The sequence below is a fragment of the Choloepus didactylus genome, chromosome 4 (assembly GCF_015220235.1).
Source record: "Choloepus didactylus isolate mChoDid1 chromosome 4, mChoDid1.pri, whole genome shotgun sequence".
Taxonomy (NCBI): domain Eukaryota; kingdom Metazoa; phylum Chordata; class Mammalia; order Pilosa; family Megalonychidae; genus Choloepus; species Choloepus didactylus.
The window spans coordinates 111007949-111035017 of record NC_051310.1 but is presented as its reverse complement, the minus strand read 5'-3'; the positions used below and the strand labels follow the sequence as shown (position 1 = coordinate 111035017).

The following is a 27069-nucleotide window of genomic DNA, read 5'->3' as shown; positions in this document are numbered from 1 at the left end:
CTCTGGGTTACGTTTTTGTTCCTTTGATATCAGAAATCTTATATTATTGCCAGTGGTATTTTTATTAAAGACATGCAGCTCTGGTTATTCAGTCCCAAGAGAGGAGAGCACAGATAATCCAACCTTGCAAGTGTATTACACATTTTTCATAATTTCATGCATTTTGAGTTGTTTTACCTAGGCTAATACTAAAATTCTTGTGCATGATTATGTAGTTGGGTATGGCAGGAGGCCAACAACTGTTTCTAGAAAGGATTAGAGGCAATATTTGGGGGCATGTCTATTACTCATCTAACCATACACTGGTGTCAGTCACAAAGTTTTTACAATCACATGGTCATAATATAAAAGCTATATAGGAATACAGTCATTATCATAGATCAAGGCTGCTGGGTTACAGTTCAACAATTTCAGGTATTTCCTTCTGGCTATTCTAATATACTAGAAACTAAAAAGAAATATCTATAAAATGATTCAGTAGTCAAAATTATTTGTTAAATCCTAACTTCTCAGTTATAACTCTTCCCTCTCATTTGATCATTCTGTCAGTCTTCAGGGATATCTGGACAATGACCAGTCTAAGTTTTTCATGTTGAGAAAGGGTGTTGACATTATGGAGTAGAGGATGAAACTGGTTGATGTTCTTGGAAAGACTGGTACCTCGGTTTCAGGGCTTATCTGGATAGGAACAATCTGGAGGCTTTAAGTTTATGAAAAAATAAACTTAATAAGTAAGACTTTTATGAAGTCTTAGATAGAGTCCAGGGTATTCTTTAGGGTTTTCAGGAATACTGTTGGTTGGGACTTTTCATACTGTGGCAAGATGCAATATCTGGCTGAGGCTTGTAAAAGAGTAACCTCCAAAATGATTTCTATTTGAAATCTCTTAGCCACTGAAATTTTATCTTGTTTCATTTCTTCTCCCCCTTTTGGTCAAGAAGGTCTTGTCAATCCCATTATTCCAGGGCCAGGATTATCCCTGGGAGTCATGTCCCATGTTGCCAGGGAGACTTACACCCCTGGAAGTCATGTCCCATGTAGGGGAAGGGTAGTGAGTTTATTTGCAGAGTTTGGCTTGAGAGAGAGATAGGCCATATCTAAGCAAAGAAAGAGGTTCTCTGGGGGTGACTTGTAGGCATAATTATAATAGCTTTACCATTACAGAAATAAGTTCCATAATGGCAAGCCTCAAGATCGAGGGCTTGTCTTATTTAATTGGGAGTCCCTAATGCTTGAGAAAATACCAGGTATTCCCCAGGTGAGGAAGTTTAATAGCTGCACATTTTTTCTCCAGTCCCTCTAGGGACTTTGCAGATACTTTTTTATTTTCTGCCCAAATTATTCTGGAATGTATCAGGGTATTACATTAACCTTACAGTATTGTACTATTCATTTCTGAAACTTTACAATGAGCTTTATTAAACATTCTTTATTAAACATTAATCATCGATTGCCCAATCTCTGTCCATTTTCTATTTCCTGATAACCTGTGCTCTTGGGAGTTTAATTCTCAGAGTTTGCTCATTATAGTTAGTTTATATTAGTGAGGCCATAAAATATTTGTCCTTTCGTTTCTGGCTTATTTTGTTCAACATTATGTCCTCAAGATTCATTCACCTCTTTGAATGCCTCACAACTTCATTCCTTTCTGTAGCTGCACAATATTGTGTGTATACACCACAGTTCGTCCTTCTGCTCATCCGTCATTGGACCCTTGGGCCGCCTTCTTCCATTGGCAATTGTGAATAATGCCACCATAAACATCAGGGTGCAAATGTCTATTTGTGTCCCTGTTTTCAGTTCTGAGTATATACCTAGTAACAGGATTGCGTGATCATATGGCAACCCTATTCTTAGCCTCCTGTGGAACTGCCGCACTGCTCTCCAGAAGAGGGGCTGTACCATTCTTCTTCCCTACCAACACTGAGTAGGTATACCTTTCTCTCTACATCTTCTCCAGCATTTGTGTCTTTCTGTTTACTTTTTAAATACTTTTATTCATACACCATACAGTCCATCCTAAGTGTACCGTCAATGGCCACTGGTATAATCACATAGTTATGCATTCACCACCACAGTCTATCTGAGAACATTTTCATTTCTTCCATGAAGAAAGAAGAAAAGAAGAAGGAAAAAAAAGGAAGAAAAAAAAGAAAAGACAAAATTCCATACCGCTTCCCTATATCCCCTTCTTATTGACATTAAGCTTTGGTATATTGCCTTTGTTACAATTAATGAAAGCATATTACAGTGTTACTGTCAACTACAGTCCTTAGTTTACTTTAATTGTGTTTTTTTCCATACACCATCCCATATTTAATACCCTGCAATGGTGACATACATTTCTTCTCGCTTATGCAAAAGCTTTCGTATATTTGTACAATTACCATCATTGTCCACTTTAGGTTTTGCTAAGTTATACAGTTCCAGTTTTTATCCTCTATCTTTCCTTCTGGTGGCATACATGCCCGTAGTCTTCCTCTTTAGACCATTTATTCATTATACTTTCAGTATTGTGCTAGCATCATGCAGTATTCTGCTCTCCATTTCTGAACCTTTACCATCAATTTTGTTAAACATTCTGTACTCCTTAAGCATCAAATGTCCAATCTCTACCATCTTTCTATTAGAGGCAATGTTTTTAAAAGGACACATTTACAACAGAGCTACTAAAGTAGAGATTTAAAATAAATGAAAATAGTTGGCATTTGTAAATATACTATTCACTAGACCTGGCCAAGAAACTGAGCTTTAGAACAAAGACTGTATTGTGTTCATATTTGTATCTCTAAATTCTATAAAACTGCAGACTGGATGATCAAACTGCTAGTGAATGAATGAATGATTTAAGAGCAGATATTATTGTTGTTAAACTTTGTTTAGCCCTGAGCTTCCTAGCAGCCAAGGTAAAAACCATGTGGCTTATATAATAGGCAGTTTGTTGACTTCTTGCTTAATTCCATTGTGGTCAGATCAAATTCTTTTAAATTTATTGAGACTTGTTCTGTGGCCCAGAATATGATCTGTCTTGGTAAATTTTCTCTTTGCACATGAAAAGAATATGTATTCTGTTGTTGGGTGGAGTGGCTGAAGAATTTCCTTCCCCCTTTTTTTTTTTTTCACTTTCTTATAATGCACATATGCTGGTGATGAATTCTTTTTGCTTTTGCATGTCTGAAAAAGTATATTTCACCTTAATTTTGGGAAGTATTTTTTCTGGATATAAAATTTTAGGTTGATAGTTCTTTCCATTCAGTATTTTAAAGATTTGTTTTACTGTCTTCTAGGTTTCATTCTTTCCTATGAGAAGCTGTCATTTTTTCCCCCTACCATCATTTTAAATCTTTGTTCCTGTGTACATAAGAACTGATTTCTTCTGTTGCTGTCTTTAAGACTTCTCTTTTTCACTGGTTTTAAGCAATTTGATTATCATGAGCTTTGATGTAGTCCCCCAAATCTGCCATGTTTCTTGTGCATGAATGTTGAGCTTTTTCAATCTATGGGTTCATATGTTATAAATTCATCAAATTTAGAGAAGTTTTAGCCATTATTTCTACAGATATTTTTTCTGCCTTCCATTGCTTTGGGAACGTCAATTTTATATTTATTAGGTCGATTGTCAGCTCAATGATTCTCTGTACCTTTTTTAATTGTTTTGTTTTTCTTTGTTTCTCCTTTGGAATAGTTTCTATTGCTGTGTATTCAAGTCCACTGATCCCTTTTTCTGCATTGTCTAATCTGCTGTTAATCCTATCCAATGTTTTTTCATTTCAGATATTGTAGTTTTTGTCTCTAAAAGTTTGATTTTGGTCTTTTTTGATATCTTACATGTCTCTTCTTAATGTGTTCAATCTTTCCTCTACCTTAAGATAAGTGTATTAAATGCCTTGTTTGCTGATTCTATCATATGTGTCATTTCTGGATCAGTTTTGATTGATTATGTTTTCTCCCCATTTTGGTTGTGTTTTTTCTGCTTTTTTTCATAACTGAGTTTTTGATTGAATGCCAGTCATTGTAAATTTTACCTTTGTAAATTCTAGCTATTTTTTGCATTCCTACAAATATTCTGGAGCCTTGTTCTGAGATGCTATTTAGTGACTTGGAAACAGTCAAGTTTCAAGACTTCCTTTTTAAGCTTTATTAGATGGGACCAGCCCAGTGATTAGTCTAGAACTAATTTTCCCCACTACTGAGGCAGTAGTTTTCAGAGTACTCTACCCAGTGCTCTAGCATTTACAAGATTTTCCACCCTGGCTGCTGGGAACATGAATTCTTTCCTCCCAGTATGAGCTCCAGAGATTGTTTCCTCTGGTCCTTTCTGGTGGTTCTTTCCCGGTGCTGGTCATTACTCAACTTGAAGACTCCAGTCCCCTTCTGCAGATCTCTGGGGCTCTCTCTCTTTGGTCCTGTGCCTGTGAATTCTAGTGCCTTAGTTTCTCAGACTCCCAGTTAGTCTCCTCAACTTAGGGACTCCCCTTCCTGGGCTGGAAGGGAAATTCCAGGCAGTAAGCTGGGGCAATCATAGAGCTCATATCTTTGGTTTTCCTTCTCTCAGGGGTCACTGTCCCATTCTGACTAATGTCCAATGCCCAGGACCCTGTTGATATTTCTGGTAGTGGTGTTCTCCTGCCCCCTCCCAGTATCCCTTCCAGATATTTATTTTTGTCCCTTGTCAGATGCATTGATTAGTTTTTGAACTATTCTTTAAGTAAATAGAAGCTACCAATTATTGGACATTTACACTGTGCTAAGCACTTCACATACATTTTCCTCATCTAATCCTCACATCCACCTTTCGCAGTGATTACCATTTCGATCCCAATTTTACAGTAGCAGAAGCTGAAGCACAGGGAAGTTGAATAGCTTCCCCAAGGTCCCACAGCTAATAAGTAAGAGAGTCAGGATTTGAACCCAGGCAGCCTTGCTTCCAAGTCCATGTGCGTAACCCCTATGCTATGTTGCTGACCAATACCCTCAGATCTGGCTTCCTATAGTCTGGTCACATCTCTTTCCCTCTCAAGGATTTTTTTTAATGTAATTGTATTGAGATATAATCACATAACATACAATCATTCAAAGTATACCATCAGGTGTTCACAGAATTGTCATGTGGTTGTGTTTTCATCACCACAGTCAAACTTTGAACAGTTTCATTACTCCAAAAAATAAAATGAAAATTAAAATAAACAAGAATATCCAAAACATCCCATTCCCCTACTCCCCCCATTGTTCATTTACTTTTTTAATACAGTTTAACTGAGATAAATTCACACACCCTGCAGTCACCCACAGTGTAAAATCAGTTATTCACAACACCATCATACAGTTGTGCTGTCATCACCAGAATCAATTTTTGAACCTTTTCCTTACTCCAAAATAAAAATAAAAGCAAAAAAGAACACCTAAATCTTTCCATCCCCTCCATCCCACTCTATTCTTCATCTAATTTTTGTCCCCATTTTTCCACTCATCTGTCCATATACTGGATAAAAGGAGTGCGAGCCACAAGTTTTCACAGTCACACAGACACACTATGCAATCTACATATTTAAACAATCGTCCTCTTAAGCATTTTTGATGGCTCCACATTACTTCCCACATAAACTAAAAACTCCATGGAATGGAAGACAAGATCCTTTACAATATGTCACTAGTCTACTTTTATAGCATTATGTTATGTGTCTTCATCCTCTGTCGCTTTTAAGTTGAACTCATTGCCTTATCTGAACCCAAGGTGCTTTCTCACTTCAACACTTTGATTCACATATTTCCCTCTAATTAGAATGCCTTCATCCATATCTCTACCTATCAAAATCCTTAACATTCTTCAAGGGTCAGCTCAAAAGCCTCCTCCTCCATTGAACCTACGTGGATAAATCCTGCTTCTCTTTCTGTTTTTCTCTCTCTCTCTCACACTCACACACTCTGTCATTTAAATGTCTCTAGAATTCTCTGTATGTGTCTCTTATCATATGCTGCTCTTTATTTTTTTATTAGTGTACATGTTCATTTCCTTTTTTGAAACCTTTTTGTAAATGGAGAGCATATTTATCTCTTATTTTACTCAATGATTTGTATATAACCTTACATATAGGGCCTAGTGCAGAGCACTACATATAATGATTTGACTAGATGCTCAACATATAATTTGTCAAATGAATGACAGAATGGGTAAATTTTTGTCTTTCATTTATTCTTTAGTTCATTCATTCATCTTTTGAAGTAACATCTTGGAAGCAAGTTCAACTCATATACAAAGTATTCCGTAGTGTTCTTTGAATGGACCATTGCTCTCACCCAGAATATTTCTTAGCCTTTTTTATATTAAAGGGTGAAATGAAACGTTAAAAGGTAGAGGCTCATTAGGTCTTTTCCTGACCCTCTCTTGACTTTTGTGTGACTTCAAGCGTGTCACTTGAACCTCCCGATGACCTCAGCTGTGAAACGGGTCTGCCTGGTGTCACAGAGGGATTGTGAAGAGCAGCAAATCACAGTCCTTGTCCAAACAGAATCACCTTCAGGGCTCTGATGCCTGTATAGAATGATGAGTGAAATTTAATTTCCCAAGTCAAGGGGTCAGTTGGAGCCATACTTTGAATGTCTATAGGAACAATTAGGTGAGAGTCCTCAAAAAACTGTTACTTTTTTCCTCTTGCTACTCAAAATATTTTTAATTTTTATTCAAAATGTTCTTGTTTTTTAAAAATGAAGCATATTGTAATGTTTTCCTTTTCAGATTTCAAAGGTGAAATAGTATGTTCATTATAAGATATTTTTTGAAAAAAAAAAGAAGTTGAATTTTGGGAAGAATTAAAATACCTTGAATTTTAATTTTATACCACTGAATTTAGAAAAATTTTTGCCTTAAAAAGAGCATTTTGAAAATGATGCTTATCACATTTTAAAGAGCATTATTTGATAATGGCTATATATAACTCATGAAAGGTATTTCTAACTAGCTTTTATTTAGGGGGGTGGTGTAGGTAGGCAAGACAATTGCAAATAAGTAGAGCAGAAACAGGGTAGTGTTAGCCATCTTGCAAACAGAACCATTTTACCCTATTAATGTATTCTATAAAATCTTTCAAATAGTAATGCTTGGAGGATTTAATAGATTTCTCAGTATTGTTGTTTTCTGATTGGGAAAAAGTCCATCTAAAAGAAAAATTCTTTGGATTTCTGCTGCCTTTAAACTAGCATTTAAATGGACCATTTGATTAATCATTTGTATACTGACTGTAATCCTCCCAAATTTCCTTTCTGAGTTGTACATACTGTAAAAGACAATTATGTCGCCACAGATTAAATAAGTGAATTAAAACAGAATAGCGGCTTAATTTGACCTGTGATTTTGCTCTCCTTCCTTTTAGTGGAGCGTGTGCCACTCCAGCAAATAAATGAAGTCATCCATGACAGCTTGTGATAAATTGCCGTATTTATACTGTATATTTTAATAGCCTCACACTAATTTAAATTGAGCACAGAGTAAATTATAATTCAGTCACTTGACTGCTTATATTTAACTTGACAACTCATCCTTATTTGTCCTGGAGGTGTAGTGGAGAGCAGTGGAAATGCACCCAGGTATTTCAGTTTCTCATTTAACCCTTGCTCCATGAAATGCTTCATATTCAAATTCTCTCCAGTTTGAACAATTTAGTTCTTCCTAAGGAGAAAAAAAAAATAACAAAGACTCACAAGTCTGTACTTTACCTTGTACTTCAAAAGAAAATTATTATTTGCCATGCTTTTCTTTATTGCCTTCAAATAAGGAATAGTACTTGTTTATTTTTAGCAGTTTTAAAGCTCACTGGCAAGAATGCCCAGGGGAAGGAGAATTAACCTTCTACCTACAGTGCCAAGTCCCCCAGAAAATAGAAGAGCATTTTAGTAGAATTATTTTAAGATGGATTGTATGTTCCCTCTCATGTTCCCAGAAATTCCCTTATTCACTTTTCTTCTGTTATGGAGTCTCCCTCTGGACAATAGAAATACCAAGAATGATCAAGACCTGTTAGAATACAGTGGTTTGGCTCCACAAATACAGTATTACCTGCTACATTTTTAGGTCACCATGGCACTGTTGATATATTTTGGTGTTTATGTCTTTGGTTTTAACATCAGTTGTAAAAATCAGATAATCCGTTTCCTTCCAATCTAGAAACAGCTTCTTCTTTGGAGTATTATACTTGAAAGTAGCACTTTAATAAAATCCTGTATTACTTAATGGGCAGCAGTGTAAGATCCTGTGCTTGGTGCTGCAGTGGGAGCAGGTGGGGAGGGGATGAAAAATGCACAAGACTCAGTCCTTGCCCTTGAAGACCTCACAACCACTCTATTCTCTCAAGGCTTCTTTTTTTTAGGAGGCGAGGCATGAATACTAAAGGCAGAATGTGATAAGGGCCAGAGCTAGAGATGAATGCTGATGGAGGGCTTTAGGATGGGCTTCGTGGAAGTACTGCTTTTACAATCAGTGACTATAGAGTGGAAAGAGAAAGCATACCCCAAGTGGAACAACAGAAGCACATGAACTGTGTGAACCAGTAAAAGTCATCTGATTTCACATGAGGATTGTCTATGGTAGGAAGTAATGGGAGAAAGAGTTAGAATAACAAATTGAAGCTAGATTGTAGAACAATTCCTTGAATGTCTGGCTAGAATTTAAACTTTATTAAACTGTGGAACCAAATTAAGGTTCTTGATCAAGGGAATGATTTGCTCATCACCAGGAGTTTGGGGATAATTCCAAGTAATTGGCTAGCCAGGTGTACTAATGTCATTTCTAAGTTGGTGACCTGGAGATGCAATATATATTAGTAGTCATACCAAGTATTGAATAAATGGCGTTTTGAAACCTTAAATAAGTGTTCTTCAACCTTTCTGTGGGTGAAAACCACCTTGGGAACTTTTTAAAAATACCAAGATATGGGACCAACACATGAGACTCTGATTCTGTTGTTCTGGTATAAGGTCTGTACATCAGGATCTTAAAAAGTGCCTAGGTAGTTATAATGTGAAGCCAGTCTGAAGAACCACTGCTTTAGGGAGAATAATAACTGCATTCCTTTTACTAGAGTTCTAGGATGAAAGAGTCCCTTGTTTGACATAGTTGTGTGAATAGTGCCAATATTTTATGATAGAGAATTTAAACAACGCGCAATAAATTTATTTTATTGCTGAGCTTTGCACAGGAACAAAAATGTTAGTTGAATATTGTTGGCAAATGCACAAGACTCAGTCCTTGCCCTTGAAGACTTCACAAATACAGTATTACCTGCTACATTTGTTTCTTGGCAGTTTTGTGTTACACTTAGAATCTAGTTTAGTTAAAGCTTTTGTAAATAATATTAAGACAAATTCTTATTAGAAACTGGCTACACTTTTTTTTCCCTCCCTTAGCTTCCCCTCTCCCAAATATCAAACTATGAAATGTGTGCTTGAGAATTATCCTTTTCTTTCTTTGCTTTATCAGCTGTTTGAAATTCATAATTTGTGTTTATTTTTCTCCAGTATGATTATATTTATTTTTCAGATGTAATATAAAATTTATTTCAGTGTTGGATGGTGTATGATTACACTGTCATGGTAATCCTGTATGTTAAATTTTTAATGTAGAAATGTCTAGAGTCAGACACTTCTGCCACAAATCTTAAAAATTATATTCCAACTTTTTTATTCTCATCACTGTCTTTTTAAAGTAAAATCAATTGTCCTTGAATTGGTCTCATTAAGGTGCTAAGTGAAATTTTGAAGCTAGTTGGTTGTCTTTCTTTAAAAATAAGTGTTTAAAATAAACTAGAATTTGCTCTGACTTTATAAATAAAGCATTTTGCATTCCTTTGTTATGAGTCTGATACAGTGGTTGATATTTTAAGAAAAAGTATAAGGTATCAGAATGTACTGGAAAGCACACAGGTCTGGGAGTCGGGAGGGGCTCTACCACCGCAAGGCTGGGTGGCTCCTCTAAACTTTGGTTTCCTTCTCTCTTAAAGAAGGTGGTTAAGTTAAATGATTTTTGAGATTCTTTCAAATCCTGACATTTTATAACAGTATTAGTAAAGGAGTATTATGTCACTGAAAGAATATGAGATCATATATTTTAAAAGCTGTCACCTTATTTCTCTTATGACTAAAAACCTCACTTTAATTATCATTTTTGCTCATCGTCCTCCCTGCTTATCAGCCTAGTGCCTGAATCTTTTAATTGTTTGAGGGTCATTTCTGTCTTCCTCTTCTGGAAATAACCAGTGTGGCCAAAATAGAGTGTATAAATTAAGGATGTTATAATTTAACTGACTTTTAAAGCCATTAATGCTGACCTTTGAAACCAGTCTTTTTCCTTGGCCCCATCAATCACCTCTATACCACCTCCCCCAATACAAAGGGTTAGACAGATGTGGATTTAGTTTGTATTACTGAGATTATGGTGATGGGAAGGAGAAAGGAGGATGAATAGAGTAAACACTTTTGTTTTTTAGTTTTTATGTTTCAAAGTGAGTATAGCTTTATTTAATTTGAAGGAGAATAAATGTATTAATGTTGATGCTTTTCTATATTTAGGTCATACTACTAGATATTACACTGGAACTTCAGAAACAAATTATGTCTGAATTGGAAATTCTTTATAAGGTAAGGTTATTTATAAGGTTATTTTTACTTGCAAGCTATGTTTATGTTATTGGCTTACAGGTTTTGTCTTATTTTTGTTACAGTGTGATTCATCGTATATCATAGGATTTTATGGTGCGTTTTTCGTAGAAAACAGAATTTCAATATGTACAGAATTCATGGATGGTGAGTTTTCCATTTTCCAATATTTTAAAAATGATTTTTATAGTAGAGTGCTTTAAAATCTGGTTTTGCACTCAGTGTCAAGTAGAATTAAAAATAATTAAAATATACTAATAATTACCTCTTTTATGCTATAAAATCATCTTAGTGTTAGGAGTTACTGGTGTTAAATATTTTGTAGCTGAGCTATAATTTCAAGAATGTATTTTTCACTTACTTTAATGAAAATTTAAATAGAACAGATTAAATACTTGTTTAATCAGTGGTTTGATATTTGATTCTTCTATACAATCTGTCTTTACTTGCAAAACAGATGTTCTATTCTTTTAATGTTTCAATAGCCAAAACAGATTTTCTTTAAAAGAAATCTATTAACCCAATGACCTGTGTCTTTCAGAGAGAAATCGGTTCTTAATTGCAAGATAAGAAATTGTTTTTCAGCACAGCTGTTTAGCAAAGATGTGTTTAGTTTTCTTTGGACTTTACCCCCTTCCTTCCATCTGTATTTCTCATTGATGTCTGTTTGTAGTTCTTTCTTGATCTGAATGTTATGACAAAAAGCAAATTTCATTTTTGAAAGATAATTCTCCTGTATATAGAATTCTTGGTTGGCAGTTTTGTGCTTTCAGCACTTAAAATATGGTCATCCCTTTGCCTTCTTGCCTTCATGGTTTCCAACAAGAAATTGGCATTTAATCTTATTGAGGCTCCTCTGTACGTGACATGTTGCCTCTCTTTTGCAGCTTTCAGAATTCTCTCCTTATCTTTGTCATTTGATAGTTTGATTATGATATACTGTGGTGTGGGTCTGTTTGGGTTTATCATGTTTGGAGTTCATTGAGCATCTTGGAAGTGCATATTCATGTCTCCATTAAATTTGGTAAGAGTTCAGCTGTTCTTTCTTTGAATAATCTCTGTGCCCCTTTCTCTCTTTCTTCTCCTTCTGTATATTGGTACACTTGATGATGTCCAACAAGTTCTTCAGGCTCTGTTCACTTTTCTTCATTCTTTTTCTTTCTGCTCCTCAGACTGAATGACGTCAAGGATCTTAACTTCAGTTTTCTTATTCTTTCTCTGCCAGCTCCAGTCTGCTGTCGAACCGATCTAGGGAATTTTAATTTCTGTTACTGACGTCTTGAGCTCTGTTTGGTTCCTTTTCATAATTTTTCTCTATTGATTGATACTCTGTGTTTATTTTCATTTTATCATTTTCCTAATTTCTTTTAGTTTTTGTCCATGTTTTCCTTTAGTTCCTTGGGCATATTTAGGCCCATTTTTTAAAAGTCTTTGTCTGGTATGTCCCACATCTTGTCCTTTTCATGGTTTTTAATTCTATAATCCTCTCCTTTGCCTGGGCAATCGTTTCCTGTTTTTTGTATATTTTGTAACCTTTTGCTGAAACCTGGACATTTTGATATTTTAATATGTTACTGCTGGTACTTAGACTCTGAATCATTTGTTCCTTAGGCATTTATCCAACTAGTGTTATGACAGAACTTTCATTGAATGCCAGGAGCTAACAAAAAAAAAGTGTGTGTGTGGGGGGGAGGGAGAATAAGGGAAAAAGGAAACACCTTTCCCAGTCTTTGCAGATTGACCTGAGTAAGTGCTGTCTTTCGGGGTTTATCCATACAGTGAGTTTGGAGAGTAGCTTCAGGCCAAACCATAGGGCCTCCTGTTCCTTTCTGCACATGCATCTTGTTGGGCATGCCTCTGTGGCTCTAGCAGTTCCCCATTTACACATTTCCTAATGTTCCTTCATTCCTAGGAAACAGTTTTTCCAAGATCCTGGGTCTTGTAACTCAATCCCTTGCCCCACAACTTGCCTGCTCTTCTACAGCATTCTGTAGAACTCTATAAACTGCCTTCTATACACAGGGCAAGTTCTGGGACAGTAAGTCCCTCATGACACCACCAGACAGTTTGGGCTTAACATACATGCTCCCAGTATGTGCACAAGGGTTACTCTGCTCCCTGTGGAGTAGAGTATATGTTGACTTGGGTTCCATACTGGAAACACAGGCTGCCTCTGTGACAAGCTGGTGAGGGGTGGGGGAGAGACCAGCCACAGTGCCATGAGATCCTGCTGCTTTTTCGTGGCCTTTTTCTTGATTCAGTGTTTGCCTTGTTACTGCAGTTTTCTAGCACTTCAAAAACGGTATTTCTGCCAGTTCTTGCTGGTTGTTCAAAGCTTCTGTGGGAACACTAAGCCCTTAAGTGTCTCACACCATCATCTTGATCAAACCTTACGTTCCTATCAGTTGTGAAGTGGTATCTCGTCATTTTAATTTGCATTTCCCTAAATACTAATGACGTTGAGTATCTTTTCATGTATTTATTGACTATTTGTGTATCTTCTTTGGAGGAATGTCAGTTCAAATCCTTTGTTCATTTTTAAAATGGATTATTTGTCTTTTTGTTGTTTAATTGTAGGAATTCTTTATGTATTCTGGATACTAGTCCTTATGAGACACACGATTTGCAAATATTTATTTCCAGTTTTCTTGATAGTATACTCTGAAGTACAAAAGTCTCATATTTTGATGAAGTCAAGTTTATGTATTTTTTTCTTTGGTTGCTTGTGCTCTTGTTGTCATATCTGAAAAACCATTGCCTACTCCATGGTCATGGAGATTTACACATTTGTTTCCTTCTAAGGAGTTTTGTAGTTTTAGTCTTAAATTTAGGTCTGTGGCCCATTTTGAGTTAGTTTTTGTATATGTTGTAAAGTAGGAGTCCAAATTCATATTTTTTTGTGAATATCCAGTTTTCCAGAGAATTTGTTGAAAATACTATTCTTTCCCTATTGAATTTTCTTGCCACTCATCATAAATGAATTGATCATAAATATATGGGTTTATTTATGGATTCTCAGTTCTATTCCATTGATCTATTGTCTGTGCTTGTGCCAGTATCACACAATACTTGGTTACTTGTACTTGATTACTCTTGATTGTTGTACCTTCATACTAAGTTTTGAAATCAAGAAGTGTGAGTCCTCCCAACTTTGTTCTTCCTTTTAAATATTGTCTTAGCTCTTTTGGGTCCCTTGCAATTCCATATGAATCTTTGAGTCAGCTTAAAAATTTCTACAAAGGATTCTAATAGAGATGACATTGAATCTGTTTATCACTTGGGAGTATACTGCCATCTAAAAAATATTAAATCTTCCAATCCATGAACATGGGATATCTTTCCATATATTTACAGATTTAATTTCTTTCAATTATGTTTTATGGTTTGTAGTGTACAAGCTTTGTACTTCTTTTGTTATATTTATTCCTATTTTATTCTTTTTGATGCTATTGTAAATGATATTTTCTTAATTTTGTTTTTGGATTGTTCTTTACTAGTGTATCAAAATATAACTTATTTTTTTATATTGTTCTTGTATCCTGCAATCTTGCTGAACTCATTTATCCACTCTAGTAGTTTTTTTATGTGTGCGGATTCCTTAGGATGTTCTGTATACAAGATTATATAATTTTCTTATGACATGATAGTTTTGTTTTCTTCTTTTCCAATATGGATGCCATTTATTTATTTTTCTTGTTAAATCACTTTGGCTAGAGTCTTCAGTACATTGTTTCTATCATTTTGCCTTCAGCCTATTTGGTTCTTTGAATCTAAAGTACCTCTCTTGTAGACAGAATACAGTTGGATCATGGTAATTTTTTAAAAAATCTTTTCTGCCATACTCTGCCTTTTAATTGGAATGTTAAAATCATTTGCATTTAATGTAATTACTGATAAAGTAGTATTTATGTTTGCCATTTTGATTTTTGTTTTCAGTAGGTTTTATATCTTTTTTTGGTGAGGGGGGTAATTTTTTTTTAATTAATAGACTTTATTTTTTTTATAGCCCTTATAGGTTTACAGAAAAATTGAGCAGAAAGTACAAAGTTCTCATATATCCCTTCCTCCTCCCTCCGCAGTTTCCCCTATTAACATGTTGCTTTAGTGTGCTCCATTTATTACAAGTGATGAGCCAATATTACTATTAATAACTAAAGTCCATAGTTAGAATTAGGGTTCACTCTGTTGTACAGTTCTATGCGTTTTGACAAATGCATAATGTCATTTATCCACCATTACAGTATCTAGCACTATACCAAATGGTTTCACTGCCCCCAAAATGCCCTATGTTCCACCTGTTCATCACCCTACCCTCATCCCTTGAACTATGTACAATTACTGATCTTTTTATTGTCTCTAAAGTTTTACCTTTTCCAGAATGTCATATATTTGGAATCATATAGTATGTAGCCTTTTCAGACTGGCTTCTTTCACTTAGCAATATGCATTTATCTTTTTTCTTCCTCTATTCCTCCATTGCTTCCCTCTGTTGTGTGAAATAGATATTTGATAGTATATTATTTTTAATTCCTTGTTGTTTTCTTTACTATATATGTTTTTTGAGTTTTTTCTTAGTGGTTGCACTGGGAATTACATTAACATCTTAATTTCTAACAGTCTATAGTTTGGATTAATACCAGCTTATTTGCAGTAATATACAAAATCTTTGCTCCTATATAACTCTGTTTCTTCTCCCCTCCTTTGTGCTATAATTGTACAAATTACATCCTTATTCATTTTGACCATCAACAAGGATTTATAATTATTGCTTTATATAGTTGTCTTTTTTTTATCTTCATTTTATTGAGATATATTCACATACCACGCAGTCATACAAAACAAATCGTACTTTCGATTGTTTACAGTACCATTACATACTTGTACATTCATCACCTAAATCAATCCCTGACACCTTCATTAGCACACACACAAAAATAACAAGAATAATAATTAGAGTGAAAAAGAGCAATTTAAGTGAAAAAGAACACTGGGTACCTTTGTCTGTTTGTTTCCTTCCCCTATTTTTCTACTCATCCATCCATAAACTAGACAAAGTGGAGTGTGGTCCTTATGGCTTTCCCAATCCCATTGTCACCCCTCTGTCACCCTTCATAAGCTACATTTTTATACAACTGTCTTCGAGATTCATGGGTTCTGGGTTGTAGTTTGATAGTTTCAGGTATCCACCACCAGCTACCCCAATTCTTTAGAACCTAAAAAGGGTTGTCTAAAGTGTGCGTAAGAGTGCCCACCAGAGTGACCTCTCGGCTCCTTTTGGATTCTCTCTGCCACTGAAGCTTATTTCATTTCCTTTCACATCCCCCTTTTGGTCAAGAAGATGTTCTCCGTCCCACGATGCCAGGTCTACATTCCTCCCCGGGAGTCATATTCCACGTTGCCAGGGAGATTCACTTCCCTGGGTGTCTGATCCCACGTAGGGGGGAGGGCAGTGATTTCACCTTTCAAGTTGGCTTAGCTAGAGAGACAGGGCCACATCTGAGCAACAAAGAGACATTCGGGAGGAGGCTCTTAGGCACAACCATAGGGAGGCCTAGCCTCTCCTTTGCAGCAACCGTCTTCCCAAGGGTAAAACCTGTGGTAGAGTGCTCATCCCATCAAACCACCAGTCCCCTATGTCTGTGGTCATGTTAGCAACCATGGAGGTGGGGTAGGCCAATACCCCTGCATTCTCCACAGGCTCCTCAAGGGGGCACTACATCTTTTTTTTTCCTTGTTTTTCTTTTTTTTTTTTTTAACTTTCCCTTCTTTTTTAAATCAACTGTATGAAAAAAAAGTTAAAAAGAAAACAAACATACAATAAAAGAACATTTCAAAGACACCATAACAAGGGAGTTAGAAAAAGACAACTAACCTAAGATAACTGCTTAACTTCCAACATGTTCCTACTTTACCCCAAGAAAGTTACCTAATATAGCAACATTTCTGTGAACTTGTTCTACTATATCCATCAGAAATTAACAGACCATAGTCATTCCTGGGCATCCCCAGAACATTAAATAGCTTATCTGTTCTTCTTGGATTATTGTTCCCCCTTCCTTAATTGCTCTCTACTGCTAGTTCCCCTACATTCTACATTATAAACCATTTGTTTTACATTTTTCAAAGTTCACATTAGTGGTAGCATATAATATTTCTCTTTTTGTGCCTGGCTTATTTAACTCAGCATTATGTCTTCAAGGTTCATCCATGTTGTCATATGTTTCACCAGATCGTTCCTTCTTACTGCCGCGTAGTATTCCATCGTGTGTATATACCACATTTTATTTATCCACTCATCTGTTGAAGGACATTTGGGTTGTTTCCATCTCTTGGCAATTGTGAATAATGCTGCTATGAACATTGGCGTGCAGATATCTGTTCGCGTCACTGCTTTCCGATCTTCCGGGTATATACCGAGAAGTGCAATCGCTGGATCGAATGGTAACTCTATATCTAGTTTTCTAAGGAACTGCCAGACTGACTTCCAGACTGGCTGAACCATTATACAGTCCCACCAACAATGAATAAGAGTTCCAATTTCTCCACATCCCCTCCAGCATTTGTAGTTTCCTGTTTGTTTAATGGCAGCCATTCTAACCGGTGTTAGATGGTATCTCATTGTGGTCTTCATTTGCATCTCTCTAATAGCTAGTGAAGCTGAACATTTTTTCATGTGTTTCTTGGCCATTTGTATTTCCTCTTCAGAGAACTGTCTTTTCATATCTTTTGCCCATTTTATAATTGGGCTGTCTGTACTATTGTCATTGAGTTGTAGGATTTCTTTATATATGCAAGATATCAGTCTTTTGTCAGATACATGGTTTCCAAAAATTTTTTCCCATTGAGTTGGCTGCCTCTTTACCTTTTTGAGAAATTCCTTTGAGGTGCAGAAACTTCTAAGCTTGAGGAGTTCCCATTTATCTATTTTCTCTTTTGTTGCTTGTGCTTTGGGTGTAAAGTCTAGGAAGTGGCCGCCTAATACAAGGTCTTGAAGATGTTTTCCTACATTATCTTCTAGGAGTTTTATGGTACTTTCTTTTATATTGAGATCTTTGATCCATTTTGAGTTAATTTTTTGTGTAGGGGGTGAGGTAGGGGTCCTCTTTCATTCTTTTGGATATGGATATCCAACTCTCCCAGCCCCATTTGTTGAAAAGACCATTATGACTCAGTTCAGTGACTTTGGGGGCCTTATCAAAGATCAGTCGGCCATAGATCTGAGGGTCCCTCTCTGAATTCTCAATTCGATTCCATTGATCTATATGTCTATCTTTGTACCAGTACCATGCTGTTTTGGCAACTGTGGCTTTATAATAAGCTTCAAAGTCAGGGAGTGTAAGTCCTCCCACTTCGTTTTTCTTTTTTAGAGTGTCTTTAGCAATTCGAGGCATCTTCCCTTTCCAAATAAATTTGATAACTAGCTTTTCCAAGTCTGCAAAGTAGGTTGTTGGAATTTTGATTGGGATTGCATTGAATCTGTAGATGAGTTTGGGTAGAATTGACATCTTAATGACATTTAGCCTTCCTATCCATGAACATGGAATATTTTTCCATCTTTTAAGGTCCCCTTCTATTTCTGTTAGTAGAGTTATGTAGTTTTCTTTGTATAGGTCTTTTACATCTTTGGTTAAGTTTATTCCTAGGTGCTTGATTTTTTTAGTTGCTATTGAAAATGGTATCTTTTTCTTGAGTGTCTCTTCAGTTTGTTCATTTCTAGCATATAGAAACATTACTGACTTATGTGCATTAACCTTGTATCCCGCTACTTTGCTAAATTTGTTTATTAGTTCTAGTAGCTGTATCGTCGATTTCTCAGGGTTTTCTAGATATAAGATCATATCATCTGCAAACAATGACAGTTTTACTTCTTCTTTTCCAATTTGGATGCCTTTTATTTCTTTGTCTTGCCGGATTGCCCTGGCTAGCACTTCCAGCACAATGTTGAATAACAGTGGTAACAGCGGGCATCCTTGTCTTGTTCCTGATCTTAGAGGGAAGGCTTTTAGTCTCTCACCATTGAGTACTATGCTGGCTGTGGGTTTTTCATATATGCTCTTTATCATGTTGAGGAAGTTTCCTTCAATTCCTACTTTTTGAAGTGTTTTTATCAAAAACAGATGTTGGATTTTGTCAAATGCTTTTTCAGCATCTATTGAGATGATCAATTGATTTTTCCCTTTTGACTTGTTAATGTGTTGTAATACATTGATTGTTTTTCTTATGTTGAACCATCCTTGCATGCCTGGAATGAACCCCACTTGGTCATGGTGTATGATTTTTTTATTGTGTCTTTGGATTTGATTTGCAAATATTTTGTTGAGGATTTTTGCATCTATATTCATTAGGGAGATTGGCCGGTAGTTTTCCTTTTTTGTAGCATCTTTGCCTGGTTTTGGTATTAGATTGATGTTAGCTTCATAAAATGAGTTAGGTAGTGTTCCATTTTCTTCAATGTTTTCAAATATTTTGAGTAACATTGGTGTCAGTTCTTTCTGGAAAGTTTGGTAGAATTCCCCTGTGAAGCCATCTGGCCCTGGGCATTTATTTGTGGGAAGATTTTTGATGACTGATTGGATCTATTTGCTTGTGATGGGTTGGTTGAGGTCTTCTATTTCTTCTCTGGTCAGTCTAGGTTGTTCATATGTTTCCAGGAAATTGTCCATTTCCTCTACATTATCCAGTTTGTTGCCATACAGTTGTTCATAATATCCTCTTATAATTTTTTTAATTTCTTCAGGATCTGCAGTTATGTCACCTTTTTCATTCATTATTTTGCTTATATGGGTCTTCTCTCTTTTTGATTTTGTCAGTCTAGCTAGGGGCTTGTCAATCTTGTTGATCTTCTCAAAGAACCAACTTTTGGTGATATTTATCCTCTCTGTTGTTTTTTTGTTCTCTATGTCATTTATTTCTGCTTTAATCCTTGTTATTTCTTTTCTTGTACTTGGTTTAGGATTGGTTTGCTGTTCATTTTCTAGCTTCTTCAGTTGATCCATTAGTTCTCCGATTTTGGCTCTTTCTTCCTTTTTAATATATGAGTTTAGTGCTATAAATTTCCCCCTTAGCACTGCTTTTGCTGCATCCCATAGGTTTTGGTATGTTGTGTTCTCATTTTCATTCGTCTCTATATATTTAGCAATTTCTCTTGCTATTTCTTCTTTAACCCACTGAATGTTTAGGAGTGTGTTGTTTAACCTCCAGGTATTTGTGAATTTTCTAAGTCTCTGATGGTTATTGACTTCTAATTGTATTCCATTGTGGTCAGAGAATGTGCTTTGAATAATTTCAATCTTTTTAAATTTACTGAGGCTTGTTTTATGTCCCAGCATATGATCTATTCTGGAGAAAGTTCCGTGAGCACTAGAAAAGTACGTGTATCCTGGTGATTTGGGATGTAATGTTCTGTATATGTCTGTTAAATCTAATTCATTTATCAGATTGTTTAGGTTTTCAGTTTCCTTATTGGTCTTCTGTCTGGTTGATCTATCTATAGGAGAGAGTGATATGTTGAAGTCTCCCACAATTATTGTGGAAACATCAATCGCTTCCTTTAGTTTTGCCAGTGTTTCTCTCATGTATTTTGTGGCACCTTGATTGGGTGCATAGACATTTACGATTGTTATTTCTTCTTGTTGAATTGCCCCTTTTATTAGTATGTAGTGGCCTTCTTTGTCTCTCAAAACATCCCTGCATTTGAAGTCTATTTTATCTGAGATTAATATTGCTACACCTGCTTTCTTTTGGTTGTAGCTTGCATGAAATATTTTTTCCATCCTTTCACTTTCAGTTTCTTTGTGTCCCTGTGTCTAAGATGAGTCTCTTGTATGCAACATATTGATGGTTCATTTTTTTGATCCATTCTGTGAATCTGTATCTTTTAATTGGGGAGTTTAATCCATTTACATTCAACGTTATAACCGTGAAGGCATTTCTTGAATCAGCCATCTTATCCTTTGGTTTATGTTTGTCATATTTTTCCCCTCTTTCTATTAATATCCTTTATTGTACCCATACCGAATCTCTTTTGTACTGAACCTTTCTCCAAGTCTCTCTGTCCTTTCTTTGTTTCTCTGTCTGTAGGGCTCCCTTGAGTATCTCCAGTAGGGCAGGTCTCTTGTTAGCAAATTCTCTCAGCATTTGTTTGTCTGTGAAAAATTTAAGCTCTCCCTCAAATTTGAAGGAGAGCTTTGCTGGATAAAGTATTCTTGGCTGGAAATTTTTCTCACTCGGAATTTTAAATATATCGTGCCACTGCCTTCTCGCCTCCATGGTGGCTGCTGAGTGGTCACTACTTAGTCTTATGCTGTTTCCTTTGTATGTGGTGAATTGCTTTTCTCTTGCTGCTTTCAGAACTTGCTCCTTCTCTTCTGTGTTTGACAGTGTGATCAGTATATGTCTCGGAGTGGGTTTATTTGGATTTATTCTATTTGAAGTTCGCTGAGCATTTATGATTTGTGCATTTATGGTGTTTAGAAGATTTGGGAAGTTTTCCCCAACAATTTCTTTGAATACTCTTCCTAGACCTTTACCCTTTTCTTCCCCTTCTGGGACACCAATGAGTCTTATATTCGGACGTTTCATATTATCTATCATATCCCTGAGGTCCATTTCGATTTTTTCAATTTTTTTCCCCATTCTTTCTTTTATGCTTTCATTTTCCATTCTGTCATCTTCCAGGTCACTGATTCGTTGTTCAACTTCCTCTAGTCTTGTACTATGAGTGTCCAGAATCTTTTTAATTTGGTCAACAGTTTCTTTAATTTCCATAAGATCATCCGTTTTTTTATTTAGTCTTGCAATGTCTTCTTTATGCTCTTCTAGGGTCTTCTTGATTTCCTTTGTCTCCCGTACTATGGTCTCATTGTTCATCTTTAGTTCTTTGAGTAGCTGCTCTAGGTGCTGTGTCTCTTCTGATCTTTTGATTTGGGTGCTTGGGCTTGGGTTATCCATATCGTCTGGTTTTTTCATATGCTTTATAATTTTCTGTTGTTTTTGGTCTCGTGGCATTTGCTGAACTTGATAGGGTTCTTTTAGGATTTGTAGACCAATTGAAGTCCTTATCTCTAATTTATCAGATCTATAGCTTCGTGGAGTACACTTTCTCTAACTAACCAGCAGGTGGCATCCACAAGCCACCTGTTCTCCACAAGCCAGTTCTCCCCTGCTTAGCCTTTTTGGTGAGTGGGGGAGTGAGTTTTGTGGGGTCCAATTGGTGTACCAAGCTTGCGTGTGTAGTTGGTGTTGCCTGCCCTGTATATGGGGCGTGTTTCTGGGCAGTCAGGGAGGGGGGGTGGCCCTAACAATCAAATCTCCCTGGTGATCCTAGAGTTTTAAAGCTGCTGCAATAGTCTAATCCTTCAGTTCAGTCCTGCCACAGTTTGTCTCTGCCACTGACCCACAAGTCCTTGGTATTGGCGTATGGCTCCTGAGACTTGCAAGTGGGCCCCTCTTCCAGGCCGTGCACCCCGGGTCCTCTGTTGAGGGATGACTGTGCTATGTCACAGGTGAGTGCCATCCCCCCAGGGCGGTTCTGGGCTGCTGGGCTGTGTAGGGAGGCTCCCAGTCTGCTCAAATGATGGCTGAATGGGGCTTTGTTAATTCACACTGCTCCACCTTCCCAACTCTGGGACAATCAGCTGAGGTTGCAGGGAAGGCTAATGTCCACGCCCAGTTTTGTGGAGTGTGCCTGTTATTTGAAGCACTTCCGTCACACTGGGTTGTCTGGGGCAGCTCTGGGCTATGGGGCTGGCGATGGGCAGGAGTGTTTCCTGTCCACCAGGATGATGGCTGTGAGCGGACACCCCCCTTTTCTTGGGAAGTTGTGGTGTTTAGTGAATTTTCTCAGCCTCTGGATTATTGCCTTTTGTCTCAGAGCTCTCTTAGTTCTGCTCTTGACTTGACGTGCCCAAATTGGAAGTCTTTGAAGCTTTCTGTATTGGGCTTCTTAGAGTAATTGTTTTAGAAAAAGAAAAAAGGATTAAAAAAAAAAAAAAAAAAAAGGGGGCCCTCCTCAGAGATCTAATGGGTTATTGAAATGCTAAGAGACAAAGCAACCAGGGCCATTAAGTAAAGGTCCACAGGGCAGAGAGATCAGCTTTTCTTCGGGATTTGCATATGAGCCTGAGGGCCTGAGCTCTGCCCTTCCCCTTTCTATGTTCACCAGAACTCCAAAAATCCTCCGCTTTTATTTTGGAGTTTTTCGTGTTGTTTTTTTTCTATGCCTCTCTCCTCTCTGCTGGGCTGGCTGCTCTCAGATTCTCTGGTGTCTGGTCTCAGTCTATCTATGGTTGGAGTTTGGATCAGTAGAATGAGTTTCCGATAAGGGCTGCCACTGCAGTTCTCCCTTCTCCTTCCCGGAGCTGACAGCCCCTCCTCCCACGGGACTGAGCCTGGCAGGGAGGGGCGCGGGTTCCCTGGCTGCAAAAACTTACAGATTTTGCTGATCTCAGCAGTTCCACGTTTTCATGAGTGTTGTATGAAGTATGCCCAAAGTCAGATTGCTCTGTGGTGTCCAGTCCACGCAGTTCCTGGCTTTCTACCTACTTTCCTGGAGGAGTAACTGAAACATACAGCTCACCAGTCCGCCATCTTGCCCCGCCTCCCTTCCAAAATCTATAGTTCTTTTAAATCAGATAGGAAAAAAAGAGTTACAAACAGTAAATACCTTTATCCTTTTATATTTACCTATAAAATTACCTTTACCAGGGCTCTTTATTTCTTCATGTGGGTTTGAATTACTGTCTAATAACTTCAAATTGAAGTTCTTGCAGTCTGAAGGACTCCCTTTAGTATTTCGTGTAAGACAGGTTTTCTGGCAGTGGATTCTCTCAGTTTTTCTTTATCTGGGAATGTCTTAATTTCTCCTTTATTTTTGTAGGATAGTTTTGCTGTATATAGAATTTTTGATTGACAGTGTTTCTCTTTGAGCTTTTTTACTATATCTTAGCTCTGCTTCTGACTTCCTTCATTGTTGTAGAATAGTTTTCCCTAATACAGAATTTTTGGTTGATAGCTTTTTATTTCACTCTTTCAACAAGTTATCCCATTTCCTCTGACATCCATAGTTTCTGATGAATAGTCAGCTTTTAATTTTATAGAGGAGTCCTTATACTTGATGTGTCACTTCTCTCTTGCTGATTTCAAGATTCTCTCTTTGTGTTGGCTTTGGTCAGTATGATAATGATGTGTCTAGGTGTGGATCTCTTTGAGTTTATCCTACTTGGAGTTTTTTGAGCTTCTTAGATGTGTAGATTAATGTTTTTCATCAAATTTGGGAAGTTATCAGCCATTATTTCTTCAAAAATTATTTCTTCCTGTTTCTTTATCTCCTCTCTTTTAGGGACTCCTGTGATACATATTTTGGCATGCCTGATGGTGTCCCATAGGTTTCTGATGTTGTATTCATTTTTCTTCATTCCTTTTTCTTTCTGTTCCTCAAATTGGATAATGTCAATTGACCTATCTTCACATTTGCTTATTCTTTCTTCTGCCTTCTCAAATATTCATTGAGTTTCTCTCATGAAATTGTCTTTTCCATTATTGTACTTTTCAACTACAGAATTTTTTTGGTATTTATCTATATCTAGCTAGCTAGCTATACATTTCCACTCTCTACTTCTTTATTAACATTCCCTCTTTGGTGAGATATCAGTCTCATATTTGCCTTTACTTCTTTAGGTATGGTTTCCTTAGTTCTCTGAAAATATTTAAAATAGCTGATTAAAGAAGGACTTTGTCCCAAAAGTTCGATGTCTGGGTTTTCTCAGAAACAGTTTGATTTCTTTTATGTGTGTGTGGGCCATACATTTTGTTTCTTTGTCTGTGACATGATTTTTTTTTAAATTGAAAACCTTTTTTTGCATGTATTTTTTTTTTATTGTATTTATATAATGCAATGTGGCAACTCTGGAAATCAGATTCTCCCTCTTCCCCAGAGGTGGTTGTTGTTGCTGTTTATTGTTTGTTTTGTTTGTTTAATAAGTTTTCTAAACTAATTCTGTAAAGTCTTTGTTCTTCATTGTGTGTGGCCACTGAAGTCTATTCTTGGTTATCTTAGTGATGAGCTAATTATTGGACAGAGATTTCCTAAAATGCCTGGAACCAGTAAGTTTTCCAGTCTTTACCAAGGGGCTCTGTGTGTTTGTATGTGTTGAGGCATGCCTTAACAGTGAGCCATGCAATTAATAATTTCACTTTAACCTCCACTTTCTGCTTGTGCAGAGCCTTAAGTCAGCCCAAGGTGAGAGCTTAGGGACCTCGCAGGTCCTTCCTGAACATGCACTCTGTCCTGGGCATGCACGTATCCTTTTAGATTCCCAGGTATTTTGGGGGAGCTTTTCAAAGCCCCTATTGACGTCTTGATCCCCAGCTTTTCCTTTTAAGCTTTATGGTTATCCTATTGCTTATCTCAGCTGTTTCTCACCCCTTCTGGCAACTGTGAAGTTGATCATATGCCTCTAATTGTTTTTGAGAAATGCCCCCAGGGAAAAGGCTTTTCTTACTAAGCAAGCTCTGTCTATTCTAATAAAGACAGCCTTACATGTGGGGTCTTCCAGGGAACCTATACAAGTCAAATAATGACGCTTCTTTGGGAATGAAGTTTTGAAGCTATACCAACTCAGTTCTGCCCCCTCTAGGGGCTGTCAGGCCTGCTGGTATTCACTGTGATTGCAGGCTATTGGTTTTCAAGGCTACCATGGAGCTGAAGAGGGGTTAATGGGAATTGGACAAGTTAAAATGCCATAAAGCTTGCTGTTTTTACCAAGATTCAGCCATTTTTCTTTAATAAATGCTTTCTATTTTGCTGCGAGCCTTTGGTTAAATTCCAAAGTTTTGAAAAGATTGATACTGACAATTTTTTGCCCATCTTCCCATTGCTTTTGTCGAGGAGAGGCATTCTAGAGGCCCTTTACTCTGCAATTTTTGCTTATAATACCTTTCAGTTACATTTAAAATTTTTTCTATTTTGATGACATATAAATATATTTATGTAACACAAAAATTTCCCATTTTAACCATTTTTAAGTGTACAATTCAGTGGCATTAATTACATTCACAATATTGTGCTAGCATCACCACCACCCATTACCAAAATTCTTTCGACATCTCAAGCAGTGACTTCCCATTAAGCACCCCTCCCCGGCCCCTGGTAACCTCTGTTACACTTTCTGTCTTTATGAATTTGCTTATTCTAGATATTTCATATAAATGCAGTCATAGTATTTGTCCTGTGTGTAGCTTATTTCACTCGACATAGTGGTTTCAAGATTCATCCATGTTGTAGCATGTATTAATTTCATTCCTTTTTACAACAGAATAATACTCCATTGTATGTATATACCAAATTTTGTTTGTCCATTAATTTGTGTATGGAATCAATTACATTTTTAATACTTTAAGTTGAAATCTGAAATATTCACTTTGTGGCATATATTTAACTCTTTTGAGACCCCTCACTCTCTTTAGTTGAGCTGCCCTGCCAGCCTTTTCTCCTGCTGCTCAATAGTTGCCCTTTAGTCTGTGCTTACCAGTCCCTGAACACTAAAATTTCCTACTTCTTAAATTTTGTTCTCCCATTTCCGTCTCTGTTATTTCCCAAAGCAGCTATTTAAATTTTATTATCCTCCTCAGATCTTACCCACCTTTTTCTTTTCCAGAGATAATACAGATTATCAAGTATGAACTTTCAAAATTCTTTGCTTTTTCACCTATAACTTAGCCAGAATTGCGCATACCTGACCCACCTCTCAGATGATAAGTTGCTTAAGGCCAGTCCCTCCACATGTGTATCCACTTTGTGGACTTTCCTCCATCAGTGACCCTCTTTTGGACCTTCACTCTCTCTGTAGTAGAGCAAACATATGCAAAAAAGTAAAAAAACAAAAACATATACCACTCTCTATCATCACTCTTTGTCTCCTCTACCACACTTCTTGTCAGCTTTCTCCCCTACCCTAGTGCTGTTCCCTTAGTCTAGATTCTCATTTTCCATTTTATTTTTATCTCATTTAGTAATTTATTTCCAAATATTAATGAGCACCTTCATTTAGATACTGTTAAACCTGGGGCTACAACAGTGAACAAGATTAAGTCCCTCATGGGACCCACATTCTGGAAGGGGACATAGACAAAAAACCCGTAATGCCCTCCAAGAAAGGGTAAGTACTAGCTAGAACATAAAGTAGGGTAGAGAATGACGAACAGGAGAGGAAGTGCTAGATACATGGTCAGGGATGGCTTTTTTGAGGAAGTGGCATTTTAGCAGAGACCTAACTGTCAAGGAACCAGCTCAGAGAAGGTCATGGGGAAGAACTTCAAGGCAGAGAGAGAATGAAGAATGAATGCTTTGAGTTGGGAACAAGCTTGGTGTTATCAAGGCCCTACAAGAAGTCCAGTGTGACTAGCGAGTAGCAATGAGAGGAC

The 27069-nt window shown here is 36.9% G+C and overlaps 1 protein-coding gene across 4 annotated transcripts in view; it reads left to right on the top strand.

The window, feature by feature from the left end:
* The window catches only part of MAP2K5 (mitogen-activated protein kinase kinase 5), a 320772-nt gene that overhangs the window by 105718 nt on the left and 187985 nt on the right, over positions 1-27069 (top strand). For all 4 annotated transcript variants that reach the window (XM_037833600.1, XM_037833604.1, XM_037833603.1 and 1 more), the window contains 2 exons: positions 10561-10629; positions 10713-10794. In XM_037833600.1, coding sequence (XP_037689528.1) covers positions 10561-10629; positions 10713-10794 — 151 coding nt within the window. The remainder of the gene's footprint in view (positions 1-10560; positions 10630-10712; positions 10795-27069) is intronic.